The sequence below is a fragment of the Herpailurus yagouaroundi genome, unplaced genomic scaffold (assembly GCF_014898765.1).
Source record: "Herpailurus yagouaroundi ecotype Mexico unplaced genomic scaffold, PumYag 139, whole genome shotgun sequence".
Taxonomy (NCBI): Eukaryota; Metazoa; Chordata; class Mammalia; order Carnivora; family Felidae; genus Herpailurus; species Herpailurus yagouaroundi.
Window position 1 is genome coordinate 49206351 of NW_024412394.1, and position 16953 is coordinate 49223303.

General features: G+C 38.2%; 1 protein-coding gene and 1 long non-coding RNA gene across 2 annotated transcripts in view; one reads left to right on the top strand and one right to left on the bottom strand.

The window, feature by feature from the left end:
* The window catches only part of LOC121029782 (uncharacterized), a 22597-nt gene extending 13386 nt beyond the window's left edge, over positions 1 to 9211 (top strand). The window contains exon 3 of the long non-coding RNA XR_005789888.1: positions 8365 to 9211. This is a non-coding gene — a long non-coding RNA (uncharacterized LOC121029782). The remainder of the gene's footprint in view (positions 1 to 8364) is intronic.
* The window catches only part of MDN1 (midasin AAA ATPase 1), a 174773-nt gene that overhangs the window by 102973 nt on the left and 54847 nt on the right, over positions 1 to 16953 (bottom strand). Inside the window, exons 17-27 of the mRNA XM_040474169.1 lie at positions 14970 to 15073; positions 12259 to 12403; positions 11687 to 11783; positions 9875 to 9988; positions 7707 to 7854; positions 6772 to 6882; positions 4265 to 4416; positions 3578 to 3756; positions 2769 to 2977; positions 2458 to 2604; positions 1336 to 1477 (exon numbers count right to left, since the gene is read on the bottom strand). Coding sequence (XP_040330103.1) covers positions 1336 to 1477; positions 2458 to 2604; positions 2769 to 2977; positions 3578 to 3756; positions 4265 to 4416; positions 6772 to 6882; positions 7707 to 7854; positions 9875 to 9988; positions 11687 to 11783; positions 12259 to 12403; positions 14970 to 15073 — 1548 coding nt within the window. The remainder of the gene's footprint in view (positions 1 to 1335; positions 1478 to 2457; positions 2605 to 2768; positions 2978 to 3577; positions 3757 to 4264; positions 4417 to 6771; positions 6883 to 7706; positions 7855 to 9874; positions 9989 to 11686; positions 11784 to 12258; positions 12404 to 14969; positions 15074 to 16953) is intronic.

Genomic DNA, 16953 nt, shown 5'->3' on the forward strand with positions numbered 1-16953 from the left:
AAGAAAGAAGTCATCAAGTGTCAAGTTATAATACCAAGGGATGTTCAGAATACAGAACAGGAACTCTTATAAGCCTGCAGGTGGAGAGGGTATCTAAAAAACTATTCTGGACAATTGGGAAAACCTACTGCAAATAACCAAATTTGGATGCCTTGTGTCCCAGCAACAGGACTTCCAGATAGACCCAAACACAAATAAACATGTGTGCACCAAAAGATATATAGAGGAAAGTTCAGGGCAGTTTAATTCATAACAGCTAAAAAGGGGAAATAACCCAAACGTCCATCAACAAGAGAATGAATAAATATATTACGGTATCCCTGTACAACGGGTTACAATAAGAAAAAAAAATGAAGTCCTGATACACAGAGCAGCATGACTGAACCTCACATTAGACTGAGTGAAAAGCCAAGCCTAAGGAGTACATACTGCATGACACGAGTTGAAGCTCAAGCACAGGCAAAATCAAAGCAGTGGTGATAGATGTCAAAGCAGTGGTTACCTCCAAGGGAGGTTAAGACTGGCAAGAGCCATGAAGGAATCTTTTGAGGCACTGAAAAATATTGTAAACCTTGGTCTAGATGATGATTCACGTGGACACATACATATGTAAAAAAAATAGATCTTCCTTGTACATGAAAAAATAGAGCACTGCATTCATTTTACTGTACGCTATACCTTAACTAAAAAGTTTTCCTTTTAAAGTTTTCTAAAAAACGTGTTCCTCCATCTATCTACTCTTTACCAGTAAAGAAAGAAAAAAAAAAAACTCTCAAGGGTTAGTTGTACTCTCCTTATTAAGGATTCTATTGATGACTCATTAGTACCTTTCAAATCAGAAGATTCTGAAATGCTTTCTTTCCTAGGATATAGAGAAACATATAAATTCTTCCCATGGATTAAACCAAAATGACCAATCAGGAGTCTCATGACATAACTGCTTCCTCTCAAAACTCTGATATTACCTGACCAAACCTGTCAGCTTTCTGTATAAGACAGAAGCACCACTATCCATGGTTACCGATTGTAGATAAATGGTCAACAGAGACACCACCAGCCATTTGCCTAAAGTCTTATGGGCACTGTGCCCCTATCTGACTCCTACATGGAGGCACCTAAACCAAAGAGAAAACTGTAAAAATCCAAACATATTAACACAGATGCCTACAGAAAAGAACCATTTTCAAAAGCACTTTGCACTTGAGGGAGAAAGACTAAATCTGGAATACCTAGTAAAATATGTATATAGATCACAATTTGGGAAAAACTTATTTTAATAAGAAAGTTAAATATCTAACAACTAAATGGTTTGAGAACATCCGATTGAAAACATACCATCATTGGCTAAATGCTGTAGCCAGTCATACTCTTTCTCAGTCTGTTCAGCCAATCTGTATCTTTCAGCCCATCGAAACAGATCACGAAGGGTGATGAAGCCCTGTTTTCCAGCAAACACTGAAGAACTTCTGCGATAGGACTATTACAATATCAAAACAAATGAAAAAGGGTGATGGCAAGCACACTGTACAACCTATATAAAATTTTTAGCAAACATAAGCTCCCATGAAAATGGTTCATCCCAGGGCGGCTGGGTGGCTCAGTCGGTTAAGCATCCAACTTCGGCTCAGGTCATGATCTCATGTCTTGTGGGTTCGAGCCCCACATCGGGCTCTGTGCTGACAGCTCAGAGCCTGGAGCCTGATTCAGATTCTGTGTCTCCCTCTCTCTCTGCCCTTCCCCTGCTCATACTGTGTCTCTCTCTCAAAAACAAACATTAAAAAAAATTTTTTTTTAAGTAAATGGAAAGTAATCCTTTGAAGATAAATATTCAAACTCATACATAAGAATATTAACAATGGAATTTCAAAACACAACACCAAAAAAAAAAAAAAAAAAGGAATTCCATCTCCTATATCATACAGAAAAAGTTATGAATACAAATGGTGGCAAACATTATTCCCATAATTTGGGAACATAGAGGAGTATAACTGCTAATTATTATTAGCTTTCTAGAAGGTAAATGTGTATTAATTCTGATAACACTTCTAACACCTTAAAATGGGATACAAAAAACAAAAAAGTGTAGCTTTGCATAGTTGACAAGGCCGAGACATGAAAAAGGTATGTTTAGTTATGTCCATTCAAGGACTAGCTCCATTTAAAAAACAAAAACTGTAGTTTGTCAATGCCAAATCCCAACCTAAAACAAAATGTTCCAACATTATCAACAAGTAGGGAACGGTTATCACATACAATTATGAGAAAATTTTTAACATGATATTAAATTATTCATTTATAAAACCAAAAAGTGGATATTAACGGAACACATTTTAAAGATACTATCTGTACTGTGAGAAAAAAAAAATTAACAGACGGGAGAAGGCTATCAAATTTTAAATTTTGATCATCAAATATAATCAATACATTCCATTTGAAACTAAGTGATAGGTGAAATACCTGAAGGTCCAGCATGACTTTAACCAACTTGCTACAATAGGAGGGTGGCAAACTGCAGCGCTTATGCAAGATTGTCTCCAGCTCAGAACTAGGCAGTTCATCAAAATGCAGCTCCACAAACCGATTCCTGAAGGCTCTAGAAAGCACCTAGGAAACACATCAGAAAAAAAGTTTCCAAAACAGAGGCTCTGCTATTCACCAGAAAAAGAAAAACCCTTCAAAAGAAGCAAAAAAAAAAAATTTCAGTCTTATCAAGGAAGGTTTACTACTCAATGGGGTAACAAATGGAGTAAGGGGCAAATGCTACATACCTTTCTGCCTCCATAAAGTCCTGGGGGATTTTGGGTAGCAAAAAGCATGAACCGAGGGTGAGCTTTAACAACTTCTTGTGTTTCTGTGATGAGCAATTCACGGTTATCATCCAGTAATCTGTTCAGTGCCTCTAACACATCGGTAGGGGCCAAATTTAATTCATCTAAGATAATCCAATAGCCCTTTCTCATAGCATCAATAAGAATACCTTAAAAAACAAACACTGAGAATTAGTACATAAGTTAGTCCAAGGTTTTAAAACAAATGTAATATACAAATCAACCAATACTAGAACATTAAATTTCAAAACAAATTACTCCCTACAGTTAGTCACGCCTCAAGATAACTTGTGACACTGAGTTATCAAGGAAGCACAATTTTTAATCAAAGTAATCCTTTTTATTTCACACAGAAGGGGAGCTAAGGCTGACAAATATCACATTTTCAACTTATTCCACCCCCCCCCCCGCTGTCCAGTTTCATTTAAATTACCACATTCCCATATCTATTCTCAGCTTCCCCTCTGTTCAACATTCACCCTGTTCTGAGTCTCTAGAAAATGAAGTAGTAGTTCAACTGCACTCTACAAAACTTGGCAGTAGTCCTGTGTACAACTGATGAGATCAGTGGGGCTCAAAGGAAGCTAGACCCCTCACCATCATACTTTAACCAGGGAAATCAGAGAAAAAGAAAAACCAGCTGTTATGGCAAAGGTCATGTACCTCAATTGGAAAGGATAAAGATTACCTGGGGAAATGGGTTTCAAAGAATGAATATCCACACACATGGAATGAAATAATAATCCTACCTTCTTTAAACACAAGCTTCCCTGAAGAGTCAGATGTGTAACAACCAATATACTCCTGAATATCTGTGTGTTCGTGATTGTTTATACGCACACAATGGTTACCAGTAGCTGCTGCCAGCCACCGGATCAGGCTTGTTTTACCAACTGATGTCTCTCCCTGAATCAACACTGGATAGGTTCTTCAAAACATGAAACAATAAACCAATTTAAGAAAAAAAAGAAAGAAACCAGAATTAATTCAAGTAGTTTTAAAAAAGTATACAGAATTTATCAGCATAAAAGAATATGTTTATATACCTATGCATCACTAATGAAATGTTTCTTAAGTTCTGAGAAATTTCTATATAAAAATGGTTCCTTAAAAAATACAGAGGAAAACAATCTCAACCTTTCTTGCAGTACTTATGAGAAACAGTAAATGGGACTAGCTGTTACTCACTTATATAATGGGAGACAAGTATTCATCAGCCCAATACTGGAAAGCAACTTTAAAGATGGCCAAAATAATTGGTGGGTGTTGCTCCCACCAAAGGTATAACTAGAACAATGCTTGTGCCAGGAGAAAAGCGACACATAGCCAGCGAACAACAAATACAGCACTTGGAAAATTATGGAAGTTAAGACTAGAATGTCATTAATGCCCATTCTGGTAAAGCTTCAGAGCAGCAAGAGAAAAGGTCCACATACCCTGCAGAAACCACTCGGACTATGTCTCTCAGGTTTAGCTTAACAGAAGACGTAAGAATGTAGGTCTCATCTATTGTAGGTTCGCTGTCTCCCACCGAAATCCAGTATCCTTCGACTTGGATAAGACGACCTCCTTTTGGTTCTGGAATAGGCTGAAAGACACAAGTTAGAGAAATAACCCCATAGTCCAATGACAACTATGGCTTTCTTTCAGAAAGGAGTGTAAGGTAGGAAAAGAAATTATCACCAAGAATGCTGCCCTGTTCTGAATGCTTTCAGCATTAAAGCCATAGGTGAAATGTGAAAATAAATTACTCTGAGGAATGAGATCAAAACAATGACAAATGACACATACTCGTGTTAAAATCCAGGTGGGTGGTAGGTGTGTATGAGGAAGAAACTGAATCAAATAAATTCTCAAATAATTTATGATTCAGTTCTTTTCTTTCACCTATTAAAATTCCCTATTAATTTCGCCTATTAAATTTCTGATGAAGTACTTTGATCAAAAACATGTACTTCATACAAACCATGTTCCTAAAAACAGGACCAACATTGAATTGAGGGAAATGGCCTTTGCATTATTACATCCTGGACTTCCTGGAAGACATTAAACAAACAAACAAACAAATAATAAAAACCACCATCTAGAGAAATTAATCTATTCAGAATAATATTGTGGGGGCACCTGGGTGGCTCAATTAAGCGTCCGACTTCAGCTCAGGTCATGATCTCACGGTCCGTGGGTTTGAGCCCCACATCTGGCTCTGTGCTGACAGCTCAGAGCCTGGAGCCTGCTTCGGATTCTGTGTTTCCCTCTCTCTGCCCCTCCCCTGCTCATGCTCTGTCTCTCTCTGTCTCAAAAAATAAACTAAAAACATTAAAAAGAATTAAAAAAAATAATAATAATATTGTGGATGACAGCATAATCTTTTGAATATATGAAGTTGATTTCTACAAAACTCTCATTTTCAGAGATCAAAAATGGTGAGATCTATAACTACAAAGAAATGCTCTCCTCAAACATTTAGTTCCCTAACTTGAAGCACCATTGCAGTTACTGCTTTTAAGGGCTCCTCTACTGAGCTCAGGAGCAGTGGGGAAAAAGAATTTTTAAGCCTCCAATCACGTGTAACCATGAGGAACACACACAAAAAACATGGTATTGAGATAATAATAAAAGCAAGCTTGAGTCTTTTTTCAATGTTTTCATGTTTTACCAAAAGTAAATATTCATGTGTTACGTGTATAATTTTTACAGTTTATGTTGAGAGACAGAATGTATGTGCATGTGGGGCACCTGGCTGGCTCAGTTGGTTGGGTAGCCGACTTCGGCTCGGGTCATGATCTCACGGTCCGTGCTGACAGCTCAGAGCCTGGAGCCTGTTTCAGATTCTGTGTCTCCCTCTCTCTGACCCTCCCCCGTTCATGCTCTGTCTCTCTCTGTCTCAAAAATAAATAAACATTAAAAAAAAAAATTAAAAAAAAAAAAAAAAAAAAGAATGTATGTGCATGGGAATGGGGGAAGAGACAAAGAGAGAGAAAAGAAAACTTCCAAGCCCCAACATGGGGCTTGATCTCATGAACCAAACCATGAGATCATGACCTGAGCCGCAATCAAGAGTTGGACGCTTAACTAACTGAGCCATGCAGGTGCCCCATTTGTATAATTTCTTTAAAAAAAATTTTTTTTTAACGTTTATTTATTTTTGAGCCAGACAGAGCATGAACAGGGGAGGGGCAGAGAGAGAGGGAGACACAGAATCGGAAGCAGGCTCCAGGCTCTGAGCCATCAGCCCAGAGCCTGACACGGGGCTCAAACTCACGGACCGTGAGATCGTGACCTGGCTGAAGTTGGACGCTTAACCGACTGCGCCACCCAGGTGCCCCAAGATGATCCTTTTAAAATCATTTATATTAGATATGTGTATTAGAATTTGACTCTAAGTGGAATAAGTCAGAAAGACAGATGCCATATGACTTCACTCATATATGAGTCTGAAGAAACAAACAAAAAACAACAAAAAGACAAACCAAAAAACAGACTCTTAACTATAGAGAAGAAACTGATGATTACCAGAGGGGAGGCGGGAGTGTGGATGGGTAAAACAGATGAAGGGATTAAAAGAAAACTCACTGTGATAAACACTGAATAATGTATAGAATTTTTGAATCACTATATTGTACACCTGAAACTAATAGAACACTGTAGGTTAAATAGGAATTAAAATAAAAACAAGAAAGAATTTGCCTTGATAAATCTATACACGCAGTCAGAATGTGAATACATAAGAAAACAAAAACATACATAATTTAGGTGGAAATGACTATAAGGCTTAAATCTCTAAAGAGTAGGAGTAGGATTATTGGGAATTTGCACCATCTAAGACACCCTCTAATATTTAAATCTTTTGCAACAGATTACTTCTGCAAAAAAAAAAAGCTGAAAAGTTGATAATTCAGCCATTCATTTACATTAAACAAGTCAAAAACATCAAAAAACATACCTGCTTCAGCAGACTTTTTACACTGCCAGAGATAAGGTGTTGACAAATGAGCTTCTGAACTACTGGATGTGATGCCCTATCAAGCTGTGTTAAGAAACCCAAACAAAAGCCCTAGGGAAAAAAAAGAATAAACAAATATGCATAAAACTAATTACCCTTCTGCAGTAACAGGCCAACATATTTCAGGAACAAAATTCAACCTTCTTAGATGGTACTGGTTCCCAGAACTATTTTTTTTTTTCCTTGAGGGAGGGAGGGAAGGAGGGGGAGAGAGGGAGAGAAGGGGAACGGAGAAAGGAAGAGAGTGGGGGGAAAGAGAAAGAGAAAGAGAGAGAGAGAGAGAGAGAGAATGAGAATGGAAGGGGCAGAGGAAAAGGGAGAGAGAATACTAAGCAGGCCTCACACCCAGTGCAGAGCCAAAATCAAGAGTTAAATGTTTAACTGACTGAGCCACTCAGGCATGCAATCCCCCCACCCCCTCTGCTGAACAACTTTTATTTATTTTTTTAATGTTTATTTTTGACAGAGAGAGAGAGAGAGAGAGAGAGAGAGAGGGAGCGCGCGCGCGCAAGCGAACACGAGCGGGGGAGGGGCAAAGAGGGAGGGAGACACAGAATCTGAAGCAGGCTCCGGGGTTCTGAGCTGTCAGCACAGAGCCCGACATAGCGCTCAAACTCACAGACCGTGAGATCATGACCTGAGCTGAAGTCGGACGCTCAACCGACTGAGCCACCCAGGCGCCCCATGTTGAACAACTTTTAAATGTGACAGGATGGTAGAAGAAGGTCAGGGTAGTGCTGGTATGAAATGTTCTGGGCTTATCTGACTAAATGGAAAACACAGGCAAACCCGGCAGACACATAATCACTCCCTCCCTTCTGACGGTGAGCCCATCTGCCAAGCTCCCATACAAAAAACACAGACTTTAGAAAGACCTCATAGAGTGAGCGCTGGATGTTGCTACACGGATTGGAGGCTGCAAATCGCAGGGCCCTGCAAAGAGTCCGAAGGCTGTAGTGAGGTCTATGGCCAGTTCCATCCACTAATTTTGTCCCAGAGTCCTTCCGTAGAGCTGTGTACAAGCTACAAAAAGGACAGAGTTCAGGTGACTTATTAATTGATTAGCATTCACTATTTTGCTGTTATTCCAATTTTTCTACATAAGGCCCAAAGCCATTTTCCCTGAATTAGATGGTTAAGCTTGCATACAACTTGCTAGAGCATTCATCAAAACCTCTCACATTCTCTTTTAAATCTATTTTTCACACGCTCACAGACTCTTTCAAAAAAAGAATCTATCAATTTCCTTTAGGATGAAAAGAGGAGAGGTGAGAAACATTGGATTCTTAACAAAAAGAGAGACAGGAGAGGCCGTTACCAAGAATATATAGAGTCCAAACATAATGTTTCAGAGTTAGCTCTAATACAATGGGGAAATAAAGTTCCTATGTAAGCGATAATAGTGATGGATAAGCACAGAGAAAACTCATGGTGTTCTGAAAGGTCATAGATGTGGCCATAATCAATAATGACAAAATTTAAAAAGCATGAATATAAGGTGACTGTTACTGTTATCATTGCCATCGGCTTTAGGGGTCCAGAAGATGACAAGATGGAAGAAGTTTCAGACTGAAACATGAAATGCAAGAAATTTAAAATTTCATGAAACTGATGATCAGCTACACAAGATCAAGAGTAACCAAATGTGTGTCACAGATGAAATCCAAGTTCTTGCCCAAATGGGATCTGGCTTGCCTCTTTGCAATTTAGCTATATATTCTTTTTTGTGCAGAAAGTGGCTACTTACTACTAGTACTATCAGCATTTTACAAGAGCCTCTGCTTTATCTAGCCTGTTTTACTTCCACTTTTGAATTTTAACCACACATATTTATACTTCTGTCCAAAGTCTTGGCTAACAAAAAGTGTTCCAATTTTAGAATGTGGTATTGGTAAACCATTTCAAAGCATTTTCATAAATGCCTCCTTAACTAACCTATTTAAAATAGGGCTCTAAGCCTGTATGTTGTAATCCCCATTTTGTGGTGTTATTTTTATTCACTTAACACAACCTAAAATTACAGTATGTATCTCCTTATTTATTGGTTACCTTCACCTCTTGAATTAAAAGGTCTATGAGGAGAACCAGGATTCTGTCTCTTATTTATAGCTGTATCTCTAGTACCTGGGCAACTCGGTAATTATTTGTATAAAAAATAAGGAACAAACCACAAAATGCAAAGTAAAACATTAATATAATCCTATTTCAAAACTTTACACAGGGGGCACCTGGGTAGCTCAGATGTTTGAGCATCCAAGTTGATTTCAGCTCGGGTCGTGACCCCAACATCATGGGATCAAGTCCGTCATTGGGCTATGCACTGAGGATGGAGCCAGCTTAAGATTCTCTCTCCCTCTGCTCCCCTCCCCTACTCGCCCTCTCTCCCTCCCTCCCTATAAATTAAAAACAAAACAAAACAAAAACAACTTACATAGTGTGTATTTCTATCTAAACAACAGACAAAATTAACTAAGTGACATGCCCAAGACGACAGAATTCATTTCTGACACAGCCTGTATGAGAATCCAGTTATCTGATATAAAAGATTATGCCCTATCCACAAGGCATAAAAAACAAAAACAGAAAAACAAAAAAGACTCAAGAAAGCACCAAGCCACATGGCCAGTCTGTATGTTTTTCAGTTAAGCCTCAATTAATTCTAAACCTGAATCCCTTATTTTACCAACCTTTTCCCCCCTATATCCCACATAAGTCGAATGCAAACTGCAAAAATTAAGATTTCATCAAGACAGATCAAAAGAGAAGCCATTTACATCTTCCACAGATACAAACTCTTAGCTATGAATACAAAAGTAATTAGGAGAGCATTATCCAATTACTTAAATATTCTCATACGTGGTGATTCTTAAGCTTTCAATGTAGCTTCATTAGGAAAATCCAAAGGAGATCATAAGGTCCCTACTTTAAAACAGAAACCTTAATGATAATCCTTCTCTAGCAAAAAAGAAATAATAAATATAGATGCATGAGGTATACATTGTTCAGGGGAAAAGTTTATCAAGAGAAACCAAAGTGAACCTACTTGATAATTCCTTGCACTGTGATCTTATTCACACTCAGTCCTTTCAGATAATCCACAATAAGAATCTGTAAATCTTCTTTACTTTCCAATTCTTCTACATAAAGTTCTGTGAACCTGGAAGACAATTATTATTACAGAATTAAAATTTTGAGGAATACAACTATTTTGACAATAAAAAAATAGAAAACACAAGAAGTTATGTAAACTCATTTGAATTTTTTACAGTATAAACTATAAAAGCCTTTCATGTATGAGAAAGAATGAAATACGGCCCTTTGTAGCAACGTGGATGGAACTGGAGAGTGTGATGCTAAGTGAAATAAGCCATACAGAGAAAGACAGATACCATATGTTTTCACTCTTATGTGGATCCTGAGAAACTTAACAGAAACCCATGGGGGAGGGGAAGGAAAAAAAAAAAAAGAGGTTAGAGTGGGAGAGAGCCAAAGCATAAGAGACTCTTAAAAACTGAGAACAGGGGCGCCTGGGTGGCTCAGTCGGTTAAGCGGCCGACTTTGGCTCAGGTCATGATCTCGCGGTCTGTGAGTTCAAGCCCCACATCGGGCTCTGTGCTGACAGCTCAGATCCTGGAGCCTGTTTCAGATTCTGTGTCTCCCTCTCTCTGACCCTCCCCCATTCATGCTTTGTCTCTCTCTGTCTCAAAAATAAATAAATGTTAAAAAAAAAAAATTAAAAAAAAACTGAGAACTGAGGGTTGATGGGGGGTGGGAGGGAGGGGAGGGTGGGTGATGGGTATTGAGGAGGGCACCTTTTGGGATGAGCACTGGGTGTTGTATGGAAACCAATTTGACAATAAATTTCATATATTGAAAAAAAAATTTTTTTAATAAATAAATAAAAGCCTTTCATGTAGATACATATGGACCATAATGAAATGAAAGATAACTGTTGCCAAAAATTTATTTGCATGTAATGAAGTTTTTCATGTACAGTCCTTACAAGAAAGAGTTACAAAAGACATCTGTCCTCACTTTCAGAGGTGTTTTTGATTCTAACTACATGTAATAAAGCATACACGCTGCAACAACAACAGAACAGGATCAACATCACCATCAAAAATAAAATCATGGGGAAAAAATGATAAAATTGTAGGAGCAAAGGAAAATACATAAGGAAGTTTATAACATTTTCCTAAGAAGGTTTTATTACTCATATAATGGAGGGAGGAATCTAATAAAATTTTAACACCATTTTAAAACTCGAAATTCAACAAAAGATCACCAACAAAATTAGATCATTCACCTTTTCCCAAATGCTACATATATAAGATACCAACAACTAAGTACCTTGTTGGTGTCAGTCAGTGCTTAATGATGAAAACTGAAACTTAAAAGGCTTTTTACAAATCACTGGTCTCGTCCAAAGGGATTCCATTCCTAAAATGCACTTAAACATTTCTCAGTATGTGAAATTTCTCTGGTAACTACAAAGATATTTGAAGGAGGACAAAATTTTGTTTTCAACAATATCCATGATCCATTAAGTGTCATACTAACAACCTAAAGGAAAAATTCTCCAGTGTTTTGGAGTCCTCTGTATTCCTACCATCTGGAGAAAGTAGAGGAATATAACACATAAGGAAGGATTCCGCTTATCAGAGATCAAGAAATCTCAAGCATTGTTATGAGGTTTGGTTGTGTTAGTGTTACCAATCAATAAACAAAGAGAACTTAATAAATAAATAAATAAATAAATAAATAAATAAATAAATCCATCCGTCCATCCATCCATCCATCCATCCATCCATCCATCCATCCCTCCCTCCCCAGGAACCAGTCCATGTCTCCTCACCTGTTTCTTATTCCTGGTGGAAGATTCCTTTTGCCCACATCTGTTGCTGGGTTCATACAGGCAAATAAACGGAAGTCGGGATGACGAACCAGTGGTTCTGTTAAGAGAAAATTCTAAATTCCCTACTGGTAACATCAAGTCATCAGCCTTAGGTCCACAGAGGAAGACTATCTAACGCCCCAAAACTAAAGGCCAAGACACCCTGCCTCAAGACTGTTACTGCTGGCTGCTTAAACCATCCTTGCTTTTTCTGAAACCCCACTGAACAGTTTCCAGGCCTATATACCCCTTAATCTTCTACTGCCATTCCACCATCTTTTAAGGTATCGTTGTTCATTATATTGAACAGCAGATATTTTGTCACTGAGTATGCACATCTATTACCTACTACCCAAGTAACTTGACAAATTATCTTATTCTTTGCATTCCCCATGCTACCTAACTTGGCAGAAAATTAGTACTATGGAATGAACACTGGGAGACCTATGTAACACACCTAACCAAAAGAATCTTACTCTAAAGAGGCCACAAGGCCTGGTGCCAAGTCAAACCCCAAAGGGATCAAGTGCTACCTGTATCTCCTCGATCTAGCAACACCAGTGAGCCAGAGGAGCCTTCGAGTAAACCACTGAGGCATTCTAATGTTTCTGGAGCAGCCAGATTAATCTCATCCAATAAGATCCACTCTCCTTTCTTTACGGCTTGAGCTAGTGTACCCTAAAAAAAGATAAAGTAAAATGTTAAAAATCCATTTCAAATAAAGATACACTCACCAAGAGCAGTTATGCAAGCAGGGTTAGAAATAAGAGGCAAGGGCAAACCTCTTGTACTTGATGAGTTTTCACCCTAAAGGCCCAATGGCTGCCAGCTTGTTGTCAGAGCTAAGGCCAAAACAACCTTTTTTAAATGTCCAAAAGGGTCAAGGGAATATCTTTGAGCCTAACAGAGAGATGCAACAAAGTAAATCATCTCAGGAGATACATGGTGAGGTAACTGGTAACTTATAATGTATTCAGATGTTTACAGGTGCCCAAATGGTTATTAAAAGTACCCAAAATAAATACAGGGTCAGTATACTGACGAGTATGCAAAGATGAAATAAATGACTAAATCAAGAAGGTACAGTGGTTGTAATACATAGCCTTTCACATTTGTTGAAGAATATCAAAATAAATCTTTCTCGGGGCGCCTGGGTGGCGCAGTCGGTTAAGCGTCCGACTTCAGCCAGGTCACGATCTCGTGGTCTGTGAGTTCGAGCTCCGCGTCAGGCTCTGGGCTGATGGCTCAGAGACTGGAGCCTGTTTCCGATTCTGTGTCTCCCTCTCTCTCTGCCCCTCCCCCGTTCATGCTCTGTCTCTCTCTGTCCCAAAAATAAATAAACGTTGAAAAAAAAATTATTTTTAAATAAATATTTCTCATCTTTACTGAGTTATCTCTTCAAGTTCTACTTCCAAGAACACTGAAAGATAAATATTAAAATCTACTCAGGTGACAGAACATCAAAAATTGGATTGTTTTATTATTAAATGGCTTTGTACTTTTGCTTTCATGATGATCCTAACAGAATCTTCAATAAATTTAATTAAAAACAATAAAACAGAACAAATGTATTGAACTCTACTGTAATGTCAAATCATAAAATAGGTATAAACCCTTTTTTTCCCATTTATTTATTTATTTATTTTCTTTTCTTTTTTATCTTTTAAATTTTACATCCAAATTAGTTAGCATCTAGTGCAACAATGATTTCAGGAGTAGATTCCTTAGTACCCATTACCCATTTAGCCCATCTCGCCTCCCACAACCCCTCCAGTAACCCTGTTTGTTCTTCATATTTATGAGTCTCTTCTGTTTTGTCCCCCTCCCTGTTTTTATATTATTTTTGTTTCCCTTCCCTTATGTTCATCTGTTTTGTCTCTTAAAGTCTTCATGTGAGTGAAGTCATATGATTTTTGTCTTTCTCTGACTAATTTCACTTAGCATAATACCCTCCAGTTCTATCCACAGAGCTGCAAATGGCCAAGATTTCATTCTTTTTGATGGCCGAGTAATACTCCATTGTGTGTGTGTGTGTGTGTGTGTGTGTGTGTATACACACACATATATATGTGTATATATGTGTGTATATATGTATGTATATATATATGTATATATACACACACACACACATATATATGTATATATATGTATATAAATATATATATATACACACACACACACACCACACCTTCTTTATCCATTCATCCACCGATGGACATTTGGGCTCTTTCCATACTTTGGCTGTTGTTGATAGTGCTGCTATAAACACGGGGGTGCATGTGTCCCTTCGAAACAGCACACCTGTATCCCTTGGATAAATGCCTAGTAGTGCAATTGCTGGATCATAGGGTAGCTATATTTTTCATTTTTTGAGGAACCTCCATACTGTTTTCCAGAGTGGCTGTACCAGCTTGCATTCCCAGGTATAAACCCTATTTTGAAAGCTCTTGACATCCTAATGGGTGATTTTAGAAATAAATCCTACTAAGATTAAGCAATGATGACCAAATTTCCCATACTGATGCACATATGACTGAATGATCTTGCTCTCTCACCAAAACACCATCTCAAATAAGATTCCTACCTTTCTCAGGGCATAGTCAATTATGCCACAAAAGAATTTAATAAGCTTCCATAATGAAAATTTAATTAAGATGATCTTTCCCACAGGTCACAGGACAGAAAACAATAGAACTATCCATTTACTAGAATAGAAAGTAAGGCCTAAAGAGAACACACTCAAATCTCCCGGCCACAGCCCCCACCATGAAACAGACTTCACTAGTCATCCTCAACTGCAACTTTAAAAATAATGGTGCTGGGGCGCCTGGGTGGCTCAGTCGGTTGAGCATCTGACTTCAGCTGAGATCATGATCTCGCAATTTGTGAGTTCGAGCCCTGCGTCAGGCTCTGTGCTGACTGCTCAGAGCCTGGAGACTAATTTGGATTCTGTGTCTCCTCTCTCTGCCCATCCCCCACTTGTGCTCTGTCTTTCTCTGTCTCTCAAAAATAAATAAATAAATGTAAAAATAAAAAAAATTAAAAAAAAATAATGGTGATTATCAAGACCTTACAATTTCCATAAAGGACATTTTTCAGAAATCCTCCCCACAAAATATTAGTATTTATTAAATTTTAAACAGCAAGCACTAAAAACATCAACAGTAATAGTAGCCTGCCTAAACTTGCATTTTGCATCAAATCAACATTCCCTTAACCTAGATAGCCAGCCAAAGCAAAATACCTCTACGAATGCAAACAAGAGGGCATTTTCAGTCATTTTCATCTGTTGCTGAGCATGGCTGAGTCTAAGACCAAATGCTTCCCATTTCTCTTTTAGGAGTAACCCTAGGAAAGAATAAAGACAAGAATGTAACACACATTTTGAGTTGTAATACATTTAACTTACACACACACAAAACTCATACAAATATCAAACATCTTAGACATACTAAAAAATAAGTCCTAACACTTATATAATGCTATGTACCAGCAACTATACTAATCAGGTCATTTATATATTCATGTGTATATTAGTTAATTTTTTTACCCTTCACAACAATCCTTTCAAGTAGGTACTCTTACTCCCATTTTAGGGATAAGAAAGCACATAGAAGACAACTAAGCTACCAAAACCCCTTTGGCTATAGAACTTAGCTTTTTGAAGAACTTATTTTCTAAGGAAATAAGATTAAGTGACCAGTAAGTGGTACTGGTACATCAACATCACCAACCATGTTTTTATGGAAATCTTGCCTAGAATCACAGGAACAGCAATCCTTCAGAATTAGTCATCTTTGCCCCTAAGTCCCAGAAAGCTCCAATTTGTATTGCTTCATTGTTCCCCAAACTCCTCTCCTAATTCTATAACTGAACCCAAGTTTGTCTGCCTGACATGCAGCAAAGCCAAACAGAGAGCAAGGATGCATTTAAGAGGCAGCCAAATGAGGAGACTCAGGAGAGCAAGCCTCAAATACGCAAGCCTGAAGAGTCAGGGATATTTAAAGGCAAACGAAAACAGATGTGGGTAAAAAGTTGCATCTGTGGTTATTAGTCTGCAGCTGCACTTATCATTAGTTCCATTAACCCTTTGGTTACCAGTTTCAATCCCCATTGTCTTTTGATCATGCTTTATTCCTGAAGGAACTGGGATGACAGCTCTTGCTACTTCCTGCTGAAACAGGGTGCAGTTTCACGGTTTGAGGAATCAAACAACTTCGTGCTTTCTTGGTAATATTCCCTGGTACTTAGCTTAACCTGTACATTCTGCTTGAACAAACTAGTAGTGTCTTCTTTGGTTGTTTTGAAGCAACATCGGAAAGATGACATCTTGAGCAACCAGACAAACTACCAGGCACAGCTTAAAGTCCTTATCTTCATCATGCAGCAAATAAACTTCATCAAGAATAAGGGGCTTTACAATTTGGGAAAGAACTGCATCTCCAATGCTCTTTCTTATCACTACATCCCATTTTTTTGCTGTGGCTGACAACTGCATTATCACCAACCAATTCTTTCATAGTGATGCTCTGAGGCTCTGATGTTAGATGAATTTCTCACTGGTGTTGGAACCAGTCTCAAACACAATTGAATGAATTCTATTGAATCTCCTCATTCCTTTAAAAGCCAGCTGCCTGACTGAAGTCTTGGTGTTTCCTCAAAGTCAACTGGCATTACTTCATGGTAGGGGTTGGCCTGTGACACCAATGACACAGTAAGCAGGTGAATTCAGGAAATATTTAACTGTGGAGAAGAATATTCTTATAATGTAGCAGGTGGATCCTGGAGGGCTAACACAGCATCTCCCACTCTGACCAGGTGGGTTCAGTCAGCTCCAGGGGCCACCATGTGGGTACACCCATCTGGTCTATTTTTCTGCATGTCCATATTCAGATCCTTGTGCAGTAAAAAAGCAGGAAATCTGGCCACTATCTTTTCCTCTATTAGAGACACAGCTGTTCTTACAGTGGCATTCCAAGCATGTGCAAAAACCTTCACCTGGTGTCTAGCCTTTATTGCTTATGGATTCAAACTGCTATAAAGTATTCAACAAAATTGCAAAACCAGTAACCCGAAGTAATCACACTCATCTGTTAGTCCGTCTCCTAAAAAATACCTTAAGATCTGTTGGGGCTCACAAGAATAGTTAGCAAAATTTTGTTCCAAAGATGGTGGGTGAAATCTGTGCTCAAGGTGTGTCATCCAAGGTTTGGGTGATTCTGGCTCTT